A 25,494-nucleotide genomic window follows, 5' to 3' on the forward strand; every position below is an offset into this window, starting at 1 on the left:
AACTTTGAATTGTCAAAAAATGAAAGTGTGTGTGTGTGTGTGTGTGTAAGAGAGGGGCTGGGAAGACAGCCTCTAGAGGATTTTGATCATCCAGGAAGACTTCCTCCAGGAAGCTTGGGCTGGGCTCTGATTGGCGCACAGGAGGAGAAGAACAGGTAAAGAGAGTCCCAGGAGGAAGGACAGCAGGTGCAAAACCTCAGGGGCAGAGAGCATTTAAAGAATAGAGGAGACTGGCAGAAGCCAGCATGGCCAGAGTCCAGAGGCATCCAGTGGGTGGCTCATGTGGGCTGGGGCCTGGGGGTCAGTGGGGCCATACTTTACAAAACACTGAAGTCTAGCTTAAGGAATTTGATCTTCATGTAAGAGCAATGGGACGCCACAGAAGCAAGGCTGAGACACGATCAGGCTTGTGTTTTAAAAAGACCAATAGAGCCAATGGACAAGGAACACTCTGGAAGGAAGATGGACATCCATTGGCAGGTTCTGCAGGGGTCCAGAGTGAAGTGGGTGATGGTAGAGACAAAAGTAAATGGACTGGAGAAATTTTTAAGCAGCAAAAAAGGGAACATTATTTTGCCATTCAAATGATCATCTTTTGGTAAAACTGCTATAAAATATTATTGTAATATTATATTGTAAAATAGCCACAGGAGGAAATTTTCGGGTGAGACAAAGCTTGAATTTTTAAATTTGGTTGTAACAAACGCAATGAAGGGGAAACATCTCTCATATGTTTTAAAACTTTTATTCTTGCTTTTAGAGAATTCAAAGATACACAGATGAACTCTGACAACACATGTGGATATATAATTCTAAAAAAATTTCACAGTGGGGAGAAAGCATCCATCTATTTTTAGTGATATGTACATTATTTGTTCAAATATAAAGATATAAATGTATACTTCTGAAATATTCTAAAAGATATAACCTTAAAAGGAAAATCTCTATCAAATATACAGAAATATATCGTATGCCTTTAGGAAAAGTAGTAGTAAAAACATGTGCAAATAAACTATATGTAAACACCATTTTAAAGAAAGTTTTATAAGTATTGCATAAATCTATATGTTTTCCATTTATGAAATGATATTTTCCCAAGGAATTCACATCGCATAACATGGGCTATGTAGTTAATCTACAATGTATGCACACTTTACTAGTGACCCATTCTATAGTCGGGAAAATTAAGGCATGGAAAGCCACTGAATATGTTTAAATTATGAACTTTAGAACATTGCCCTAAACCACAAGTCCTAAATCAAATACCATATACATATTTTTAAATGATGTAAGCAAATTGCCACTAGAACACAAGCACACACAATTTGAAAACTGTTGGTCCATTCCTTAATGCCACAGACTAAATAGAGTCAAGGCCATAGTTAAATAAAGAATTTCAGGATTTAACACAGTGATGCCTCAGTGAATCATCAAGGTATTCTTACATAGGAGGTTTTGACTTATTTAAAGTACTTCTTAAAATAGACGTTTTCTCTAATTTCCCAGTAATGTTTCTATTTCAAAACGGGAAAAAATACAGTTTCATAGGGACCTGAACACCTTAACCGACACTTAGTTTTGCTTACATTATTAAGCAAATATTTCCCCTAATATTATATTACAAGCAGTTACAGTAAATGGATTGTCAGCGTGACCCGGGGTCCCTGACAAGCTCGCTGTGGTATGTCTCTCACTGTGAAATGTAAACTTTTGAGAAGTAAAGGTTCAAGTGGTGACTCTGGTAAGGCAGGGACAGAAACGTTTACTGACTAACTGGTAAGTGCCCAGCCTCCCCATCATGTCATGAAAGACACAAGAGAGCACAGGAGGACGGGCAATTCTGTAAGTCAGGCGGCCTTGACCACAGTTCCGCGAGCCAGCAGCAGCACACCCTGCAGAGCGCCTCGTGTTCCGGCGCTCAATCCGCGCTCCCTGAGTCGGATACGGTCCTGATAAGTGCCATCATCTGGGTAGGCAGGACTGCTTGTGGAACGGTCGGACAGAAGAAAGACTACAGACACCTGGGCTGAAACATTCTTCACGTGCTGTTTCACGCCCTGGCTTTTGACGTTTGTTTGCTTTCCGTTAATGCACAAGCCATAAGCATCGTTCTTGCAGGAGGGTAAAAATTGCTGCTCTTGGTCTTGCTAAAGAACAACCTGGAAAATAAAGTATACCCCGATGACACATCAGAGAAGTATAACGAAGCAAGAGGAATTATTAGGGAAAAATAAATGCTAAAACAAGTGCCCTGGGCTTTTAGCACAGGTGTGTTTCACCAAGATAACTGTACGCGCTGTCCTTGCTGAACGATGGGAGTTTCAAAATTAAGCCAGAATTCCTTCATTATCCTACTTGATTCAACTCTGTTTGTTGGGATGATCAGAAATCGACAGATTGCCTAATGGTACCAGACACTTAGGGAGGAATTCACTGGGCCTCATTCAGAAGATATTTGCCAACTGGTCCTTTATAGGCAAGTTTGCCCCCCACCCCAATATTTACATGCACTTATGGACCACTCAGTTGATGCCAGGCTCTGGGCTAGCTACTTTGTATTTGTATCAATTTTCTGGATGGATACGATTTTGGCCCCCATTTTACAAATGAGAAGAAAAAATGAAGGCAGAAAGGTTAACTAACTACTAAGGTCACCCCATGAATCGGCAGTGAGCAGGGATTTCAACCCCGGACTGGCTGACTTCCAGGCTTGGCTCACCTCTTGACATTCTCTGCACCCCAGAAGCTCCCCTGAGGCCTCCTATCGCTGGCAGAGAGCGATGGGGAGCTGCCGGCTGGGCACCAGGATGCCCAAGTGAAGCATCTCCACAGGCTCATGGTCTGTGGCCATGATGTCGTATTTGCGGACGATCTGGAACACAGGAGCACAAAAAAGGCAGAATTACCCCTCTTCTCCTGCCCTGAGGAATAGCCCAGAACACACCTGCAGAAACCCCAGCCGGGTCTTACCCAGCAGAGAGCCAAGTGGAGCTGGAGCTCAGCCAGGCGGCGACCAATGCACATTCTTTTCCCAATGCCGAAAGGAAGATGGGCGAAAGGGTTGATCTTCTTCTTCGCCTGAAGCCATCGTTCGGGCCGAAACTGACTTGAATCTTCAAAATTTTCTTCATTGGATCCCAACACATGCGTATTTAGCATCAGCACTGTCTAAAAATACCCAGGAACACAAAGTGCTTAAACAGAAGAAAACATTTGAATAGCAAAACTTACAAGAGCCATCACCTTACAAACGTGAAAGTAGCCCACAAATTTGTAATAATGATGCTTGCTAACACGTATCCATTGCCAGGTAATAAATGAAGGTCAAGAATCTCAACATTTTACTTCGCATTCTCTTAGCAACCCTGGGACATTAGTTCTGTTATTATTCCCATTTTACAGATGAGAAAGCTGAGTTTCACAGAGGTGACGGAACTCACTCAAGACTATACATGAATCCAGGTTTCTCCATCTCCGTAACCATGATTCCTAATATTATTCTATGCAACATGTCAACCATATACTGCAATCAACGTATTTCCAAAATGAACGCTCTCCCAGGAGAAGTGTTTAGAGAGAGCTGACAGATATCTTTCAAAGCTCTATAAGGCACACTCTGTCCAAGTTCTACTTACTCCTTTGGGTAAAGCGTATTCCCCCAGAACCATTGCCTTGTCAAGGGTCCGAGTTGTAAATGGCACGCTTGGGGTAAGCCTGAAAAAATAAAGTCAGAGATGTAAAGGTGAGCACTGACCAAGCTCTAGCTCCAGGGAATGCAGATTCTGGTTAAAAAAATGCTGCCTAAATTCTCAAAAAAGGAACACGATCTCAACCCTTCATAAAGAAATTCTATCCCTTTCCTCCCAGTATTTACACCTCTTGTTTTTGTTCCTTATTGTGTTGGTGAAGCCCCCCAGGACAAGGCTGCTTCATAGCTGTTAACTGTGGTTTCTCCCCTATTTCATTTTAGACTTCAAAAGGGTACGCTTCTGTGCTTCGCCCTTACGCTTGCTGTTTGTTTTAGGTTTCTTCTATCTACCCTTCATGAAGCTAAAGCTATTTCCTTCTAATCCTCAAGTGCTGTGAGTTTTGCTTTCCAGAAAAAGAATTTTCAAAGGACACTTTATACAGAGGCTCAAAAACACAGACGTCTCTGCGTCTTATAATAATACGGTTCCTTGCTGAGCTTTCATCTCATGTCCTTCAAATACGCCCCTCATCTTAATCACTGCTTACAGCATCCGCTCGAGTATTATAATTACTGATTTAAAGGCGAGGACTCTGACTTACCAAGATTTAATAGAATTTGCCCAAATGATTTAGAAAATGAGTAATAGAAGCTTTTTTTTTCCAGTTTGATAAATGCTTATGACTCAACTATGGGAGATGTTTGTAGGAGGGAGACCCCTGATTTTGTACTGATACTGTATCCAGGCAGCCTTGCCTTGCCTTGCCTTGCCTCCCCTCCCCTCCTCTCCCCTCCCCTCCTCTCCCCTCCCCTCCCCTCCCCTTCCCTCCCCTTCCCTTCCCTCGCCTTCCCCCGCTTAGGCACATGTTCTTACCTCATGGATTCTTTCAGACAGGCTTTTAAATACGGCATATTCCTCAAATCCTCTGCCCGTGGCATTTGGTTCTCAGGCAGTACACTCTGAATTTCCCTAAGAAGCTTTTGCTGCACGTGGGGATTACGGGATAGATTGTAGAGAATCCACATTAAGCTGTTTGCTGTCTGAAAGTCAAATGGACATACACTTGAGTTTTCTGCAAATCAACCGCCTTAAAACCAGTATAAGCTCAACAAACGGTGGCGCCTACCACCTTGTTCTGTAAATATATTAGTGATGCTTTTTCCCACGTCCTTGCTGGCTGTGTCTCAAGCAAAGACCATATATGAAAAGTCAGATTTAGTTTATAAAATGCATCAATTAATCATAGCTTATTTCCTGAGGGAATCGAGACAGAATGCTTTAAATGGTAGTTGCATCAGGACACAAAATATGGTTTGGCACAAAAATTGAATACAAATGAGGGCCTGTAAATCCAGTGAAATGAAAGTCAGATGGGCAATTGCATTAATATCAATTTCCAGGTTGTGGCGATGTTTTATTGTTTCACAAGATGTTACTATTGCGGGAAATTTGGTGAAGGATTCAAGGGGCCCTTGCTATTTTTTTCTTAGAACTGCATGTGAATCCATAATTATCTCAAACTTTAAAAAAATTTTTTTAATTGTTTAATGTAAAAAATTAATATGAAAATTGCGCAGAGAGAGAAGGCTGGAGCTCCCATGTGTTTTGCTAAGAAAAGTGGTGTTTCTTTTTAAATTTTACAGTGCAAATGCACATGAAACTGCATTGCTGGATTTTAAAAGAAAGTTTTTTTTTTCTTTGCAGCACCCTAAAAAGTTGCCACGAAAGTAGGAAGACATTATCTTTCAGCCTCATGCAAAGAATCCTGATAGGAGGGAGCTAACATCAAAATAAGAAATTCTAGCATCAGGTTGAGTATTTCAAGGAACCAGCCACAATTTCTGACAAAGACTCATGGCCTTTTAAGTGGCATCCTTTATTCTCTTTCCAAAGGCAACGAGAGGAGAAAAAATACTGGCAGCAAAAGCCTGTGCAGCTTTTAGCTTCATCATATTCACCAACTGGTAGTCTTATACATTTGTTTTTTAGGCCTATTTTTGGTGAATTTAGGCCAAATATTCCCGTAAAAATGGTCATTGTGCCCTCTCTCTGCAGACACGAAGACGCTTTTGCTAAGTGCTATGTGCCACTCACATCAATGAGTCAAGTGCAGGACAATTTGGAGCCAATGGTATTTATTATTTTTGGAAGATGCCTCCAGGCAGCCTTCTTCATGTCGGTGGACTGGCAGCCTCCGCTGCAAATAAACTGTGGATGTCATTATTACAAGAGTCCAATTGACAAAACAGGAAGAGGGCGTAGCCACCAAATTAGATACACCTTCAAATTTCTCTGATTCTCCAAATGTGACTTTCAGCACAGCCAGGACAAAAAAAGAAACAGATTGAACCATATCAGTAGGTCCCTGACCGCAAGTACCAAATAGGGTTTCCAAAAGACAGATAACTGTAGCTTTCACCGAAGCCCTGCAAGGCAGCCCTGGCCTGTTGGCCTAACTGCAGGGGCTGGACAGAGGGGAAGTGGCCTGGGAAACCTCACGGGCACAAAGTATCCCCACTAGACCTCCACGGGGAGACCCATCTCAAAGCTGGCCTTCCTGCTTCTACTCTGTCTCCACTAGGTCCCCTCTCCATCCACCAGCCAGAGCCCACTTTACAAATCATAGATTTGATCATGTTATTTCTTTGCTTAAAACATTCCAAGGGCTTTCTGTTACACGTGTAATGAATCCAAATGCCTTCCTAAGGCTCCTGGTTAACAGGGCTCACTGACTTCTCCAGTGTCAACTCTGACCACAGAGGCTGGTTCTCCAGTCATCCCCGTTTCTGCCCCAGGGCCTTTGCACTTGCTGTTTCCTCTGTGTGGCTTACTTTTCCACCAGATCTGCCATTGGTTGACTCCTTCTTAGTGTCAGCTCCAGGATGACATCCTTAGAGAGGGACCACCTCCCCTACCTCTCTGTTACTTCACTCTGATGGCATCCTCCATGTCCTGAAGCACTCTCTGAAATGATCCTATTTCCTTGTTTGTTTTCATGTCTATTGTCTGTTCCCTATGACCACTCAAGTTCCAGGAGGGGAACTGGTTCATTGGTTCACCATGGTCTCTCGAATACCCAGAACAATGCCTGGCACATAGCAGACCCTTGATAGATACTGAAATCTTTCATTTATTAAACAAGCATTTATTGGGCATCTAGTATGTGCCAAGTGCTATTCTCCACCCTAGGAATACAGCAGGGGACAAAACCAAGTCATCATGGTCATGGAGTTAACATTCCAGTTGGAAAAAAAAAAAAGAATAATGGGTGAAGCTTAATTTTGAACACCCTAAGGAGCCTCTGAGGGTAAGGGATTTAATACGAAAATGAGTTGAAATAAGTTCCCACTTTTGATAGCCTTCTGGAGCATCCTCACTTTGTGTTCAGATCAGAAACACCACAGAAAGGGGGAAACATGAAACAGACACGACCTAGGACACACTCTTCTGAGAGATGATGGGTGAATGAGGGCTATTAATATCATCACTCCAATGACGGCTCAAAAAAATGAGCCAAAGAAAGTTGAGCTCGCCTGACTCCTTGTCAGCGTTTGCGTCTAGAGTCTGGCGGGGTTGTGTACTTACTAGGGTGTCAACCATACTGGGGACAGAATTCTGGTATTAAAATGAACTGTTTCACTTAAATTGAAATCAAAGTTTTCCTGAATTCACTCTGTTGGCAATTTTAAGCAGAAAAATAAATTATTGGACTAGCAAAACATATCCCAATATTTTTAGACTAAATGACAACCACTGCTAAGCACTTGTGGGTAACATGGATAACCATCTAAAATATGTCCAATTTTTAGAAACCTGGATTGTCTGCCTTGCTACTGTGTAGGATTTTACTGTCTCTGAATTCCTGTAGCAGCTTGCGTATTTGTCATGGCACTGATACCTTGCTCTGGAATTTTTCCATCATATGTTGAAGCACTGGGTACCCCCCACAGTCTCGTATGAGACTTTTTATTTTTGCTATGCTAATGCTCAGTGAGTCCTTAGGGAATGGGCAAGTTGAACGACGGTAAGATTCATGAAAAGGATTTTACAGATGGTTGATAGAGCAAACTGAAATCAGACCACCCCTTACCGTCTCCACCGCAGCCAGCTGGAGCTCCGTCACGGCAGCGTACAGTTCTTTCTTTGAAAGCTGATTGTGGTGATAAATATCACACAGGAAATCCATGCTGGGCTGCTCCGCATATTTCTCTAACCGGTGGTCGATACAAGATTTGACTGTTGGAGACAAAAGAAGGGGAGAGGAAGTCAGCTGGAAATTAGGATAGGGAAAAGAACAAAGGGAAGCTAGGATCAAATTCTCCTTGCAACATCCAAAGGGGCTTTGCAAGCAATCTGACGATTTGACAGGTTGTTAGATCAGCTCATACTGCCTCATTCTTAGGTCAGCAAGGACTGATCCAGGCCCACATGAACAGAGCTTCTCAAATATTCACGTGCACAAGAGTCACCTGGGCATCGTCTTAAAATGCAGATTCTGATTCAAGCATCTGAACCAGAACTTGGACCCAGATCTAAGCACCTAGCTGAGATGGTCACTGACACTGGCAAAGTGGGATCTGGCTCCCAAATTTTGGCAACAGAGGAGGGGGGAACCCCTCCCCCATTGCTATCAAACACACACACGTTCAGTGCCCACCCATGTGGACAATGATGGCAAACATTTCTGATGTTTGTAAAGTACATTCCAGGCATGTGTCTCCCTCACTTCAATCCATTATGCAAGCCCCTGCCACAATAGTAATAATAATGGTAATGAGAATGATGATGGCAGTAAATGGTAGAGCAGTTAGAATTTGATTTTCAGGAGCCCTTCTGCCTGGCTTCACATTGGCTTTGCCATCACCTAGCATGTAATCTTGAGAGAGTTACTTAATTTCTCTGTGCCTCAATTCTGTCACTTGGGCCTCACAGAAGGACGCATCTTACATGTTCTTTGAGAGAATTAAATGAGTCTGTGTGTGTGTGTGTGTGTGTTTGTGTGTGTGTGCTCACAGAACAACACGTAGCACCAGAGAGTCCCGCCGTAACGTAGCAGAAATAGCTCTGATCTGTTGAGACGTTGTGCTATGCTAAGTTTTGTGTTATCTATATCAGACCTAAAAACAGGTGCATTGAGGTATGTACTACTACAAATACTATTATTGTTGTTGTTGTTGTTTTAACCCATTTTAGAGACAAGACAACTGAGGATGAAAAAGCACATTTGGCTGAGCCGCCAAACCCAACAGCAAAGCTGGGACTTGAACCCAGGAATCTTTGAGTCCAGAGCTCTTGCTCTGAACCATTCGTACTTCCCAAGGAAGACTACAGAAACCACCTCAGGCCTCTTCCTTCGACTTCCTCGGTACCAGGGCAATCCCAGACCCATGGGTCTGCAAAGCCCAGAAGAGTCAGGAGGAGCAACTCCACCAAAGGATTGGGTGCTGAGGCCAAGAGGATCATCCAGACCTTTGGGCAGCAGCTCCAGAGTCAGGGCTGCTGGGCACGTGGGGCCGGATTACCTGACTTGAATATGGTGTCCCAGGCCTGCGTGTGGGCCTGCCAGACCTTGGTGTTGAGGCTCTTATGTAGCTCGACCGGGGTGACCATCATCCTCCCGAATGTGCTCATCATCTGTGAGGAACACAGGTGCCTTCTCATTCCCGTTTCTCTTTCTCTCAAAGGCAATTTGCACTCTGCAAGGGCAGCGTTCTAAACGCCCGCACCCTTTACTGCCCCAAAGGCTGGAACTGCAGGGCCTCCCCGGGGCTCTCAGCCCCGCTCCCCAGTGATGTGTGAAAATCATCTTTGGGATGCTTTCCCACTGAATATATTTAATTAAAAATTTTGATCTTATGACCTAAATGTAAAAAAAAAAAAAAAAGAAGAAAAGAAAGCTACAAATCTCGTATCTACTTCAATTGCCAATAATTTCCAAACTTCAGCCATTCCTGAAACCAGTTTCACTGCGTCCACTGTGTCCACATACAACCTGCAGACTGTATTTTGATCAGCTGACCTTTAACTAGAATACCCACTTACACCTTGTCCAAACGATGATTTAACGTGCTTTTATATCACATGTGTGTACATGCACACACGTTCATGACAATACATCACCACGTTAAAATGAACACTTAACTATTGCAATAAAACATGTGAGGGCGCCACTCTTGGGAAGCACTGGGGTCCACATTTGTTAAATTCCGTAAGTGATTTATAGGAAAAACTGCTCCCCCCAAGGAGACACTTACTGTCTTGATGGCCACGATGAAGTTCAAAGCTTCATCCCCTGCGTCCTTCTGGAGGAGCCCGAATCGCCTCTCATACAGCACAAGGCAGATGCCTGTTATTTAAAATAATCAACACGATTACCCATTCATAGCAATCCTGGGGCCTATGATTAGCTGGCCACTGAAGACTCGATTCTGTTTCATGAAAGTGAGGTCTTTTTTGAGAACAGATGAAAGGCGAAGAGTCTGAGCGAAAGGGGCCTGATCAGGTTTTCCTCTCTTTCTGGAAACTGTCTCCAGGTCCGATGACTCATCCCCTATAGGACCTCCTGGTCAGAAAAGCCAGCTATGACGATGCAGCCATTTTTATGCATGAATGAATCTCTCCTGTGATGTCTTGCTTTTCTCAGAGTTCACCCTTGAGATTATTAGACATTGTTAATGCCTACCCAGTTCTCATGTTCCTCCATTTCTTTCCTAAGAGAACCCTGATTTTATTGAGGTTGTCAATGTGTCAGTCCATAGGCAATAAATCAGGATTGAACTAAGACAGCCCTGCTCCCTGATTTCTCAGGCTTCTGCAAGAAGCCACACGACCCAGGTCTGGCCAATGAGACCCGAGGGAAACCCTTTTGCTTTCTTGATAAAGGGGAAGGAATAGCTGGCTTAGCTCTTCCCTTCTTGTTTTTGCCTGGAATGCAGACAGAGGTGAGGCCAGGAGGGGCAGTAACCATTCTGCAACCAGCCAGCTAGCTCAGGGTGGATGAGAAAGAAGGTGGAACCGGCTTGGGTCCCTAGTGATATCACCGAGTGCCAGCTGGGGACTGGCTTCCTCAAGACTTCTTGTAAAGCTAGACAATAATTTTTAAACCACCACGGTCAGGTTTCCCTTGACTTGCAAAGAAATGCATCTGATACTCCTTAATCTGAGTATTTACAGTGGACAATTTCCAAAGCATACTCTCTTTTGTCCTCTATAATCATTCTCTCCTTTGACTCTGCTCCTTTGTCCCTTAACACCTTCTGCCGGTTTCTTACTGGCACGGAGCTTTCTCACGTGCTAAGATGACTGTCCATAACTTTAAAGCCAGGTCAGTCTGACAGGGGAGACAGATCAGGGCAGAAGCCTCCATCCTGGGGTGCCCTCGCCAATCCGTCATGTCAGCAGCCAAGAGCAGTCCTTCCAGCGGACCGGACCAGGACACCTTCCTGCTGAAAGTGTGCTGCTGTTGCTCCCAGGGACTCTGGGCTCAAAGCCAAACGCCCGTCCCTGACTGATATGGATTGACACGGGCTGGCCGCTGCCTTTCTCCCAACCTCTGCCCTCGCCATCCTTGACCCTTGCAGGACATGCTCCAGCCATTCTGAACTCCTTTCTTTCCCCTCTGCATAATACTCTCTGTTCCTTCTGCCTGGAACATTCTACCTTCTGAAGGCGAACCTGGCGAACTCCTATTCACCCCCAAGGCCTTGGCTGAGATGGCATCATCTTGAGAAGTGGCCCCTGACCAAGCTCAGCTGAGATGGCCATCTCTGATTAACCCCCAAGTTTGAACCTCCTCAGCTCCGCTTTATTTGGAACCTTCCGTGGCTCAACATCTGACTCAAAGTAAAAGCTCTTGCGAGGACTTACAGGTGGTGGCTTAATCTTTATCAGCTCTTCTTTCCCCTCCCCCTGTAATCCACCCACGCTGGCATCCTCAAATTCCTCGAAGGCATCCACCCCAGGGCATTTGCACTTCCTGTCTCCATTGTCCCAGCGGTCTTCCCACAGATACACTGATGGCTTGCTCCTTGCCTTCCTTTAGGCCTCACCTCAAATGTCTCCTTACCAAGGCAGAATTGCCTCATCTAGGAATCTATATTCTAGAACCCCAAATACATATTAAAATATGTTTACTTGGTGATTATCACCCCTACTAAAATCTGAGCTCCATGTGAGGAAAGATGTTGCCTATTTTGTTCACTGTCGTGTCCCTAGTACAGTGCCTGGCACCTAGCAGATGTTCAACAAGTATTTGTTGAATGACTACATAAACAACTGCTTGTAAAGCGTCATTTAAGTGCCTGAAAGCATTAAGAAGGCTGCTGTGGGTCAGCAATAGTACCTGATTACAGATGAGCTGTTGACAGAGCCACATTTGTCCTCAAAATCACTTGCAAAATCAAACCAACAAGTCAGTGAAGACAACTTACTTTCAAAGGACCATTTGTTCAGCTCACTGTATAAGTCTTCAATGCGGCCCTTCTCATCACAGAGCTCATCTATTCTACTCATAAAATCAGCCAAGACCTGAAAAGAAAGAAATCCCAAAAGCCACAATTCAGTCATTGAAGGAAAACAGAAGTTCAAACCTCAGTAAGCTGGCTACAGTGTATATTCACTCCCTGCTCATAATGTTATGCATTCTGAATCATCGCTAATTACAGATTCTCCCTGGGAGTTTGCCTTCTGCCCCAGCACCCTTGTTCTGGGCTATTTCCTGAGCAGCCTCCCCGAAGCTTAAGTTTCAGCTTTTGATCTAAATTTCAGCGGAGAAAAACATTTCTTCTAATCAAAATGGAGAATAAACCACGTAGGTGGAATCAGCCAGCTGTTCCCGTTGGCACAATGGCTCCAGGACTCTCGCTCTCCTGAGATCTGCCACTTCCACAGCTGAGTGAGCGAACCTCTCTTTACTGGTTTTTATCGTGCTAAGCGTGTTGAATTTAGATCCAGCAAATCTGTAAATTCTGGGCGCAGCTTCCTCACTAAACCGCCCTGTCACTGTGGGGCAAGTCGTGAAAGGCCTATAGACGCTGGTTTCCACAGTCAGAGTTTTAGGTGACTAATGCTTTGCATTTAACGAGGCTTGTATGCAACCAAGCGCTGTACACAGTGTGTTACCTTAGCTGGTCCTCAAAACAACCTCGGGAGGTAGGAAGGACTGCCACTATTCCCATTTCCTCGGTAACAGATGAGAAAGCTGAGGCTGAGAGAGTGGCTAAGGCACTCTCCCTCGGACACATAGCTGATCAGCGGCCGTGCTGGGGTCTGAAATAGGGTGTATGTGACTGCAAAGCCCACGGATGTAACTAAGGGGCATGTTTAGTTTGCTCACATAGCTCACTAAAAAGTGCTTTGAATTGGTTATCAAAAAAAAAAAAAAAAACCCTAGAGATTTCACATGAACATCTGGGTTTTCCTCTTGTTATCAAAAAATAATAATAATTACTAGACCTGGTGACCCTGGGTCTACATTTCCATGTGTAGGCATTTGCCAGAGCTGGGGCAGCTGTGCCCTCTAGAAAGGTCATGCACTATTCTGTTTGCTAAAATCCCTGCTGGATCTGCCTTATACACTTGTATGAATCAGGTGGCCCCTGGAAGCTAATAAATTTTGCAGTCTTTCACCTATACCATCTTATATGGGTTCAGTTCAAAATAAACACCCAGTGTAAACTGGAGTAAAAATAGATCACTGTATGCTTAAATCTCTCCACATTTGGCCCCCTGTTGGCTAAAGGATAATGCTGCATTACCTTAGCGTGGCACAAAAACTTTGTCAAGACCTGCCCTCTGCCCAACATCATTTCAGAGAGAGCGTCACTTCAGCTGCACTGAATGTACTGTTCTCTGAACACATTGTCTCATGCCACCATATTTTCAGGAGGCTATTCTCTCTGCCTGAATACTTTCTCTACCTTCTCTGGCTTGCAGACTCCTACTCATCCTGTAAAACCCAGTTCAAATGTCGCTACCTAGGAATTTTATGGCATTATCTTATTTAATCCTCACAGTAAACCTATGGAGTGGGAATTGTTACTCTCAGTTTATAGAATGGGAAACTGAGGATGTTAAATCATACAGTCAGGTTACATAATTAGGGGGTGGGGGGTTGACATTCAAATTCAAGACTATAGTATGTCAAAGTCTATGCTCCAAAAAAAAAAAAAAAAAAGTCTATGCTCCTAACTGCTCCCTTATGGAGATACTACTTTAAAAGACAGGGAGGAATAAGGGTTTGGGGGGGAGGATGTGGAGAGGAATGAGGAGAAAAGGAGACCCCTGAATCATCCCAATTGCCTGCTTTTTCTTGTACACTTTTAGCTGCGACTTGAGGCTCCATTAACATCCCCCCATCCCCAAGAGAACCAGAAAGGCTAACCCCAGCCTGCAAACCTCATTGATTTTGTTGTCCAGCTTCATGACTTCCACTGGTTTCATTAGTTTCTTTTGAAAAGCACTCCTGACCCTCTGCCAGTCTTCTCCTTCCCTGGGAGAGAAGCAGAATTTAGAGCAAATTGAAAGGAAAAGAACAAAGAAGCAAAGATACTTCTAGCTCTGCAATTGCTTGAACTATATAATCAAATGAATGAAGAATTGTGCCAAGAAATAGCCAGAGAATATTTGCATTGGAACATTTGGGGCTGGTTAGACAGTAGGATGAATAAGCACCTTTCCTCTAGGTCAAAGATTGCGCCTGAAAGATGACGTTCAGATAATTCAGGTTCAGGGCTTTTGAGGTTCTCTTGCTGGGGTTGAACTGGGAGGCCAGTGGCCTCAGTTCCCAGCAGTAAGAATGGGCACCTGAACATCCCCCTCATCAGCAACCCTGACCTATTTGAGGAAAAATCTTGTCTTCTTTCAACCCATTAAAGACACACTCACAGAATACCTCAAATTTAGAATTTTGCCATTGGCTTCAAATAACACACAGAGATTCACTGTTCTCATCAGGAACCCTTTTGCACTTGCCCTAAGGCTGACCACGCAGCGCGTGACGTTCCATGCATTAATACTTTTTTTTTAAATTCCAATAATGATATCCTGAAAAATGTAACTACTAGGCATTATAATTTGGGGGTAAAAAGAGTGCTAACTTGTTAAATAGTAACAATGTTAAAGCCGAGGAATGATACATCATAGCATTTCTCTCTCTCAAACGCAACCTCCTCATCCCAGCTTTCCAAGTAGATCTAGGTCCTAACCTCCCAGTCCCCTTTAGAAAGGTCATTGCCAAAAGCAAAAGGAGCTAATTTCTGGAGTTTGAGCTTCCAAGAACGGGGGGTGGCGTGGCGGTGGTCGCAGAGAATTTTAAGGGATAATTTGTTTGTATAACACGTTTCCCTGGCACGTTAGCTTGACAATCTCATCCTGCCCAAAAGTCTGAACACCACAATTTGTATAACATTTGTTCGGCGTTTCTTTGACGGAAAGGCCTGGCCCAGCCCAGTCCCCGGAGAGAACACAGGTGTTGGGTGCGCAGTACAGCTGCGCCTCACCCCGCTCTAGTCCACGCCAGAGCCCGTGACGGCACCAGGTAGGGGCTTCCGCGTTCACCCTGCATTAGAAGGACCCAACCCCAGGGAACCCTAATTCCCGCCCCTTCCCAGTTTCCAGCACCGGCCCCCATCCTGCCTCCCGGACTCACAGGATCAGCAGCCCGTAGCCCTCCGCGCGGTAGTCGCGGTAGGCCTTCCACGGCTTGATTTCCAGCCGCTGCGGGTACGCGCTCTCTGTGCGGTACAGCGCTTCCAGCATGCACGGCGAGCCCAGGTGCACCGAGTCGAAGGAACCCAACTTCATGCGGAAAATCTTGCCATACTTCTTGTGGTACTCCGCCTGCAGCCGGCGGGCAGGGTGCCAGGTCAGCGCGCACTCCCTGCAGCCCAAGAGCGCTTCTCCTGCCTCCCGCCTCCTTCCTCCCGGGGACCGGGGACCGCGGCAGCGGGGACACCCGAGCGCCCGGTGCTCCCGGATCGCGCACCTCAGGGAGGGTTTAGGAAGGGCTGGGAAGGGAGAAGAAATTGGGACGAGGCGAGGCATTTACCAGTGTGTCGTGCTGTTTCTTGAGTCCCCCTTTCCAGAGAATTTCCAGCAGGCTGCCCAGCAGTGGCCACTTGGTGGGACCGGGGAGAGCTGCCGCGTCCTGCGCCTCGCCACGTTCCGTCACGGGACAGAGGGGCACCTCCCGCGGCCGAGGCGGCGCGCACGCGGTGGATGTCACGGGTCTAGGGGGCTGCCCCGGGCTGCGCAGCTGCTGCAGGAAGGCGGCAAGGGAGCGGCTCTTGCTGATGGAGGAGCTCATGGCAGCGGGAGAGACCCGGCGCGTGGGAATGTGCGGGGACTGGGAAGCGCGAGGTTGCTAAAGAGGCTTGGGTGGGTTTTGGAGGCTTGATGATTGTAGGAAAGAGAGGCAAAGAGGAGCAACAGATGTGATGGAGCGGGCAGAGGAGAGACAGAGAGGACCTCGGCGAGGATGCTTGATGCGGTACTTCGCGACAGGCTCAGTGAGCGGATGCCTGCCGAGCTCTGGCCGCAGGGGCTGGAGGAGCGCAGCAGGGAGTTGGATGTCTCTCGGAAGAAAGGAAGGGATGTGGGTCCGCCTGTTGGTCTGCGGGTCTGACTTCCAGATCTGGAGCCGTGAAGTCGAAGTGTCAAGGAGGACAGAAGAGATGCTGGCGCTGAGCCTTCCTCCTGTCCCTCTCCAAGTTCCATGGCCGGGGACCATGTATTTATGGAGACAGGGCAGGCCCTGAGTGGCCAATGAGCACGCTAAGTGGGGCAGAGTGGGTTGCGGCTAAGGGACGCGGGACCCGGGGGGGGTGGGTGGGAGTGGAAATAGGATGGAGTCAGCGAGGTGAGCGAGGGCGCCCGGGCCTCGGGTGACCGGTGCGCCGCTCTCCGGGCGGACTCCACCCCGGAGATAACCCCCGGGGAGGGCACCCTCGCCGGAGTTCACCGGGTGTGCGCCGAGCGCGCCTCCCCGCCCTCCCCCGGCGGGCAGGAGCGGGCAGTGGCGGCCGCGGCTGCAGCCCCGCGCTTGCACAATCGCCTGCGGGGCGGGCGAGGTCTCCGAGTGCGGCCCCGGGACGGCTGCCGGCGCCAGCCGGGGGCCCGAGAGCCCGCGCGCCTCCCGGAGCCAGTTTTTGCCAGCCTGGACGGAACTGTTTTTGCTGGAAGGCTGGCTTTCTGCACCTCCCAAGGTGGGGAGGGTTTGAGACTTAGTGAAAGGCCGCCGAAGAGAAGATTAACCTGGGGATCGCGTCTTAACTTGGGCAAGGACCTGAGTTTGGCGAATTTCCTCCCTAGCTGCTACATTTGGTTTTTTTTTTCCTTTATTAAAGAACGAATGCAGGTAAAGCGCCTACTGAACTGTTCACAGTCAGCACTCCGCCTGGTTGTTGTTACCTCTTTGGATAGTTGTGAAATGAGCGGCTCAAGCACAGCTTGCAGTCGAGCCCAGGCCTCCTCTCCCCCTTCCACCTGGGCCCTCCCTCTTTCTGGACACCGACCACCTTGTGCGAAAGATAGGCATCTGCAGCTTCAAAACGCGGCCCCCACCCACTCCTGCAAAGTCCATCTTAAGCAAGCGCGGAGACACGCACTGTACACACGCACACACTTCCCAGAGTCCCCCTGGCTGGCAAGACTAGAACTCTCTGAGGAAGAGAAGCCGGAGATTTCTGCCGATTGTTTGGAGGTGGTTCGTGTTCTTTTGTTTTGATCCAATACAAAAAACCCCGCCAGCCAGGGAGGAGGTGAAGGACATTCTGTTTCCCCCCAGGGCTTTTCAGTCACGCGACTGAGTTCTTCTATATATTTTTTGACCCTAATGTTAACATAGCAAATCCTTCCCTGTTTAAGTTATTGTAAACTTTTAGTTTGTTTCTTGAAAACCTTTTGCAGTCCGACTTGAGCATGAACCCTGTCCCAGAAACTCACTCTTCCTCACTTGGCCCTCCTCCCTCGCTCATTACTTTGTCCCAGTGAGTCTTGAGTAAAGAATTATATCTATTTATGTAGACACCTCTATATACAATACATAGTATATACTATGTAGCACATGCCATAGATTATATACTGTATGTAATGCGCACTATACCGAATATACCCTGTGTTACATAGTATACAAATATAAGCTTTCTAGGGCTGTGATAAGCCAGGCACTGAGCAAGACATTTACATAGACTTTCTCATTCAGCACAATGACAAAAAAAAAAAAAAAGTAGAAATTTAGAGGGTTATATAATTTGCCCTATGTCACAGACCTCATAGGAGTCAGACCCAGATTTTCCAGTTTTAGCCTTTGCTATGTACATCCATGCATCATGCTATATTACATCACCTTTTCTTAAACCAGGAGTATCTCAGAATATTGGAAATATTCCTTAAATGGGAATATCTCCAAAAGGGAGGTGGGCAGGAATAGTATGCATGGGGCTGTGGATACAATGTTTTATGTGCTAATGGTGGCAAAAAATAATAATCAAACAAACAAACAAAGAATAAATGGCCCCAAATAGAAGATCCATTCAGTTCACTCCTGTGTGCCTTGCTTCTGGCGCATGGTGCTTGGCACAGAGTAAATGCTCAAGAAATGCCAAGTGCTTTTGTTATGTCAGCTATTGAGTTGTTCCCCTCACCTTGTTTTCTCTTTTCTTTCTCTCTCTGCGGGTGTGCTTAAGCAGAAAATTTCAGATTTGCTAGATTTTCATATGAGCTTAGCATCATGTTGCTTTATAAACTCCAAGTGGATACTTATAAGTGCAGACAATCACTGTCTCATTTTAGCCAGCAAGAAAATTCCTCTTTCGGGGAAATTGCCTTCTCATGACCAGTGGAGAAATAATTTGTATACTGGATTGCAGAGAGGAAAACAGTACTGGTTCTTAGAAACCTGGTTAACATCAACACATATCCTTGATGAGGTGCAGCTAAATTCAAAATGCTATGCCAAGCCCTGTCCCAGAAACTCACTCTTCCTCACTTGGCCCTCCTCCCTCGCTCATTACTTTGTCCCGGTGAGTCATCTCGACAGGCATCCTGCTGGGACTCACTAATGAGAGATCTTGCAGTGCCTCATAAATGCCCAGCATCATTACTGAGACGGGCCCAGGCCCTCTGTTTTCTTCTGGGAAATCTTACCAAGTCCTGAATGGATAATTACACTCCAGCCCGCGCACCAAGCAGCCGCAGATGACAAAGTGTGTGTGTGTGTGTGTGTGCTGGTGTGTGTGCTTGTGTGTGAGCTTGTGTGATGAGGGCAAGGTGGCGGATTCTGAGGAAGGCAGTGGCTGAGTTTTCTGTACTGAAAAACACATAACCCTCAAATGTATCAGATGGTAATATATCGATTTGTGCTTCAAAGCTTTGGCTAAACTTGCGTGAGTCCTAGATCTACCTTCTGACTGTGGAACCTTCAGACAGAGGACTTACTTTCCACATCTGTCAAATGCACAGTGTTTAAAACCAATCTCACAGTAAAGATCACGTCTCATGGAAAAAGCAATAATAAAATAGCCAATGTCATGGGGTTACTCAAAAATAATCCATCTACAGTTCTTAGAACAGTCAAATGCTCAGTAAATATTACTTACAATGTTACTGAATTGTATGCCTTAGTTTTTGCAAACTACGTACAGGAGAGGCAACACAGATGCCTCAAATTATTATACCTAGTGTTCAGCTTAATGTTGTAACCTTGACTCAGGAAACTGCATAACTGAATGAAGCCAACGGAAGACCAGCAAAGAAATGCTGGGGAATTCAAATCCCAGCTCAGCCCCTTGATAGCCAGGTCAACCAGGGGTGATTTCCTTTTACCTCTGTAAGCCTCACGTCCTCATCTCGAAGTGCTGTAATGAGAGTCCCTACCGAGTAGGGTTTTTCTGAGGATGACAAAGCACTGAACGTCCCTGACATAGACTTAAGTCTCTAAAATGTTTATTGTTAACATTATTAAGAATTAACAGGGATTGGGCTCTCAAATAATGGTCATAATCTCTATTACATTTGTGTGGGGTTCTCTGCGTAATTAGGCAAAAACCTTCTTGAAATTACAGACATGGTCTCCTTGTTTTTGTCCCTCCTAGAGCATATGACACGGTGGTGGTGACCTTGGCCAACATCCAATAAGCACATAATAGGCAATTGATTATTGACAATTTCCTCTTTGCTGAATAAAAAGAGAAAGGTTTGTATCACTACAGTCTTTGTTTTCTGAGGAAGAAGTTGTTGGTAAATCCTGGAGGGTTTTTTCTCAGCGTCATATAGGAAGCAATTCTATATCACAAAAATAATAGCTTGGAGTACAGCCAGGGTTTCATCACACACTAGCTGTGTGGCCTCAGGCGAGTTATTTAACCTCTCTGAGACTACTTTCTTCATTCATGAAATTGGGGTTTACCTATGGCTCAGGAAGGTTAAGATGAAGATTTGAAATATCAGGTGAAAAACAATCAACCATTGCCTTCACAAGCATCTGTTTGGCCTCTGAATGCTTGATGATTTCTGAGTAGAATTCAGCCCTGTTGGTAAATTAAAGTTATACTCTGAAAAAATATATATCTTTAAGCCTCCAACATGCAGTTACATGTGGAGAACTTTTGTAAAGTTTCATCATTATAAGAGAAGCTCCATTTCTAAGAAGGTGAAAAACACAGGGTACGCACTCAGGTTTACGAGTCATTTTACTCTCACTACAAATTAGAATTTATTGACGATCTACTATGTGTGTGTGTTAGGTATTTTGTATCTCTACCCACACAATATGTCAGTTAAGTATTACTTCCCACTTTGTGTGAGTAAATTTGTTTCTTACAGAGTTTAAGTCAGACCTGAGTTTGAATCTACCTTGCTACATACACTACATTTTACCAAGTAAGTTCACCTTGTCCTCATCTGTTAAGTGGGGATAATAGTGGCTTTTATATATTATTATAACATTGTAGTTTTATCTTGTAACTTGAGTTCTAGATTGCTTCAGGAGGCCAAGTCCCTGAGGGCAGGAAGACTGTCTTGTTCTCTGCTGTATTCTAGTACCTGTAACTATGCTTGGACCAAACTATGCTCAATAAATACTGTTTCAATAACATGTTGCAAAATTACAAAGATCAAACACCTTACAGGTCTCAGGTGGATGATTTGGTGGATTCTGTGGTTCTAGTGAAACACAGTTGCTGTGTTTCATTACAAACCTTATATATATAGGGACATTTTATTTTGTTGTTTCTTTTTTCAAAATGGGGAAATTGGGATCTGTGTGGAGAAGACGGGCCCTCTTTGAAGTAATAAAGCATCTCCACATGAAAATGGAGGAAATCAATAAGAGGAGTTAGTATTTCGAACAGTACTTTTTACATGGTAAATACTCAGTAAATATTAGCTATATTATTATTAATATTATTTTTAATTTTGGAAGAGCTAAATATAACTGGCTGATCCAGAATCAAGTTAAGCTGGCTAATAAAAAAATCCATTGATTTTGAAAAATTCCATTGGTACCACATATATTTCATAATTCACTTTTAAAATTACATCACCACATAGATACCCATTCTTTGCTGTCTTGCATGATATAACTTGACTAATTTCATCAGGGTGAAAATTGGGGAAATTCCATGACAAGATTATTATTGCAAATTATTCTCTGCCCAAAGTACACTCTATTATGCTCCTGTTTGTCAAGAGCCTGTCTTGACATATCTTATTATGGCTGTGGACTTGGATGAAGGGTTATCGAGCTCTGACTGTGTTTTGCCAGCTCTTTAATGTGAACCACCAAGTGTGTACTTCCATAAGGGACTGGCACCTTAAAGGGAGATGATAGAAAGTATCTCCGTCATCAGGGCGAGTAAACCGCAAGGAGAAGGAAAGTGGATACCTAGGTATTTGACAATGTTCATGAGCTGGGCCAAGTGAGCAATTCTAAAGAAAATTCTAGAAGAGTCCTTTTATCTTTGGGAGAAAAAGTGTTTAGCTAGCAGGGTATTTAAGCAAACTTTGTGTGGCGCAAATGTCAAATAGCCCTTACCTTTTACATCTTATTACCTGATTTCCCCCCCAACAGAGCTCAGCTATGCAGCCTCCTTTGTTGTAGTTCTTGGCGATATCCAGTGACGATGTTTGCAGCCGGGAGGAGGAGGGCAATCAGAGTCCAATCCCGCTGAAACTGGGACAGAGTAATTTGGGATCTTGTATGTCTACATGAACACTCAGATTCCCCCAAAAGAATGGGCTTTTCCATTAAAAAATAATTTAATGTACATTTCCAGGGGTCTCTTGATTTGTTTTTTTATGTTACCCTGGTAGAATGGAATTCTTTGGAAGGAGAGTCATTCAACAGATGGTTACTGAGTACCTACAATTCTTGGCACCATTCTTGGCCCTGGAGATATGATAATGAATGACACAGACAGACTCCGACTTCTTGGAGCTCACACTTTACTGGGGGAGATGGAAGACACACATGTAATCAAAGAAACAGCACAATTTCAGATCGACATAAGACAGGGGGATGGAATGGGGGTATGAATGGTTACCGTGCTTCGGCTGTCTGTCAAGGCCCTTCTAAAGGACCTGACATTTGAGAAGTAGTTGGCCTCATTAAGACCAGGAGGACCAGGGACAGGGGCTCATTAGCTTGACAGCTAACAGCTTAAGGAGCCCTGCACAAAGAATCACACAAAGAATCCTCATCAGAAACACAGAGATATTTTATTCACCCCAAAGACAAAGGGACAGTATTTCCTACCTTTGTCTCTAAGCCTAATTATCAAATGTTTCCTCGTTGCCATGCTCTGGTGTTACAGAGGCGTTTTATTATTCCAAGTTGTTTAAAATACAAGCTGCTTAAAATAAGAATTAAACTGAATAATGCTATGAGGACTACCTTGCATATATTCACCAGTTCACAGGTGGAACCGGCTTCTTCTGTGGATCACACATTTTCATTAGCATCGGAAAGGAGTGAGCTTCAGTCAATTTCTCAGGTCCCCAGATGCTCCACATAGAAGTTACTTGTGAGTCATCTGATCGACCAAACACTGCAGAAAATACTCTTGGGCACAAAGTTTAAAGGCATGGGGCCCCTTGTCTTCTAGCCCCTCAGAAATCTAATTGTTCTGAAGATGTGTTTAAAATAAAACAAAACAGAGCTAAGGATCAGAAAGATGAACTTTGGTTGGTTTGGCCTGCCCAGTCTCCAGGCTGTTATCCGGCTTCCGTTGGGGGCATTGGCTCTCCCACCGGCACTCTGCGTGGTTCTATGGTTCATCTCTTCCTCCAAGGGAAGGCCCATGACTTCAAGGGAGACATGTCACTTGTGGAAGCTTTAGAAAAGGAGGAAGGTATTAAACACGCATTGATTAAAATGATCAAGGATTAGGAAGAGCTTGGAAAGAAACTGGAGATAGAGGTGAATAGGCAGAGAAATTATCTGGGGTTACATTCTGGAGAGCAGAAACAGCACAGGAGAAAAATCATTATAAAAGTAGCAATGGCGTCTTGGATGGAGTGGCTTTCTTGGCAGTGTTAGGCCAGCCTGTTAAGGGGAATGTCTCCCTCACCCCACAGGTCTGGGCCCTTGGCAGGCTCCATGGTGCAGCATGACGATGGGTTCTGGCCATAGACTGACCAGGAGGGGTGGACAATTGACCCAAGTGGGCCATTTGGAGTCTTACTCTGAAGCATTGATTGGGGATTTTGGAAACAGCTAAACACATCACATCAGTGCAAACTTGTCTCTTGACCAGGAATTATGGGGAGACCATCCTATGCCCCCGCATAACTGAAGCAGAGAAGGAGGAGGTTTTTAGAGATAAGGGAAGGTGAAACTGCTAAGCAGGGAGAAGTGACGGGAGGGCCCTGCCAGCCTGACAGTTCCCACTGGCAGGCCTGAGACCAAACTTGTGGATTTGGTCGCAAGTTAGAATCTTTTAGTTATAAGCAGCAGAACTGGACAGGGGCTTGCAAAAGTGTGGCTGGATGGCCAAGCCTGGGGTGTGGACAGATTCCAAAACGGAAGCCCACTGCTAAAGCATCGTCAGTACCAGCACGGCAGGACCCAGCGACCCAGACTGTACTCAGCTGGTATCGCCTGAACGCCCCCAGGCTACCTGAATAGCATTCTTGCTTTCAAATTCTCGAGCCTCCAATCGCTCCGGCATTTTTGTTTCTCAAGCAGCTGTGTGGGTCACAGATTTTCATCCCTCTCTCGGGCACCCAAGATCGTTCACAAAAGTCATCCTGGTTCTCATTCAGAATAAATGATGTTCTGCATTTGGATACTAACCTCGCAGACTTTACCTCCCGTGAGTCGACTCCAAACCTCTTAGCCAAGACAGAGGAGATAACTAAGTGGAGGAGGGTTTATGACGGGTAAGCATTTTCCTTTAAAACGGTCTCGGCTAAGCGTCCTTGTTTTGTTCTAGGTAACTTGGAAGCTTTTGAAATTGGTTTATGTTGCCCAGGAGAACAATGTTATCTCAGTGTGTGGGTCCAAGGAGGCAGCTCCTTTCTGGCGTGAAGAGCATTTGTCCCACAGCAGCAGGCAATATGCTGCTTCAGTATGTGACCATTGATTTTGGAGGAAAGTTTACATGGGATTCAGAAAAAGAATGAAAGCTTTAGCAGCTCATTCCTGGCAGTTCAGAAATGCAACAGAATTCAAAACAAACCAACAAAAATCACCTGCAATCATAACATCCAGGAAAAAAATAGTGAAATTGTTTTAAAAAGAAAACTTAAGTATAACATACATACAAAAAAGGAATCCCTTTTGAAAAAAAAATAAAATCCACTCCTTAATCATGAACTGCCTTCAGTATAAAGCCTTATACTTTTACATATGAAATTAGAGGTTTTTAAATGAAATGTACCTTCGGATTTCATTTTTTTTCTTTTGTTAAATTTTAAATAGAATTGCTTAGCAGCATTTCCAGCAGATGAAGATTCTCCTTTAGAAGTAAAATCTTCAGAGAAGAATTCCTACAGTCTTAATCATTAACTTACTGAACCCATCACAACATAAGCCAAAGTGAGTGTTCCCAGGTAAGAACATGGTAAGAGTAATTCATGTAGCCCAGTGATGGGAAATACAAGTTCCTGTAATGTACACAGTGTCGCCCACGGCGGGAGAGGCACAGGAAGTCCCCGGACACCTGAGTCATGAATGGCACTTCTGGCACCTGAGCGCCCCTTGCGCCTTCCATGGCCACACCTGCCTTTTGTTCTCAATTTGGGAGAACTAGTCGGGGCTGGTGCTGGTTTTGGCAGCTCTCATCCCCTGCGCCTGGCAAGCTCAAGAGGCTGCAGAGAGATGTTCTCTGAAAATGTCTCTGAGGAATATTGTAACTATTAGTGGGCGAGTATCATGGATTTCAGCAGTCCTGGACTCAGAATCTTCAGAGACGACACAGACAGGCTAGCTGTGTTAAACACTTGGGTATAAAGACCATTAGAAGCAGTGGGAACTTCCTGTGTGTTGAACTGGGAGCTCCACGGAGTCACAGATAAACTGAGCAGTTAGGTTGTAAATCAGATTATAACTCAACTGTTGCTAATAGTTAAAATGATTCTTGACAACCCCTTAGGAAGCCGCTCCTTGGAGACCAGCATGCTCCCCAGGGACACACCCGACATCGCTCAGCATAGCCAGGCTGCCTGCCCGGCACCTCCCCTTCCCTGAACTGGAATCTATTGCTGATTCTTCCTCTGAGCTCCAGAGATGGAGGAAGGAGACTGCAGGAAAAAGTATTTAATTACAAGAATCAAACTCACAACAGCAAGTGCTCATACTGTGAAAGAT

General features: G+C 45.0%; 1 protein-coding gene across 1 annotated transcript; it reads right to left on the bottom strand.

Annotated features, from left to right (window-relative positions):
- Nucleotides 1–726: 726 nt before the first annotated feature.
- CYP24A1 (cytochrome P450 family 24 subfamily A member 1) lies at nt 727–16,465 on the bottom strand. Its single transcript, XM_006206646.4, has 12 exons — nt 15,736–16,465; nt 15,337–15,527; nt 14,085–14,178; nt 12,119–12,215; nt 9,944–10,035; nt 9,212–9,323; nt 7,780–7,925; nt 4,563–4,729; nt 3,636–3,714; nt 2,971–3,168; nt 2,720–2,872; nt 727–2,159 (listed from the first exon to the last, which is right to left on the bottom strand). Exons 1-11 carry the CDS (start codon nt 15,991–15,993, stop codon nt 2,762–2,764), a joined length of 1,545 nt encoding a protein of 514 aa, XP_006206708.1. The 5' UTR covers nt 15,994–16,465; the 3' UTR covers nt 727–2,159; nt 2,720–2,761.
- Between the last annotated feature and the right edge of the window lie 9,029 nt (nt 16,466–25,494).

Source organism: Vicugna pacos, chromosome 19 (assembly GCF_048564905.1).
Source record: "Vicugna pacos chromosome 19, VicPac4, whole genome shotgun sequence".
In the NCBI taxonomy this organism is placed as follows: domain Eukaryota; kingdom Metazoa; phylum Chordata; class Mammalia; order Artiodactyla; family Camelidae; genus Vicugna; species Vicugna pacos.

Coding starts and splice junctions, on each gene's coding strand:
- CYP24A1 (XM_006206646.4), bottom strand. CDS start 15,993: ATGAGCTCCTCCATCAGCAAGAGCCGCTCCCTTGCCGCCTTCCTGCAG. Junction 7,926..9,211: donor GGACACCATATTCAAGTCAG/GTAATCCGGCCC, acceptor TGTCTCCAACAG/TCAAATCTTGTATCGACCAC. Junction 3,715..4,562: donor TGTCTGAAAGAATCCATGAG/GTAAGAACATGT, acceptor TTATTTTTTCAG/GCTTACCCCAAGCGTGCCAT.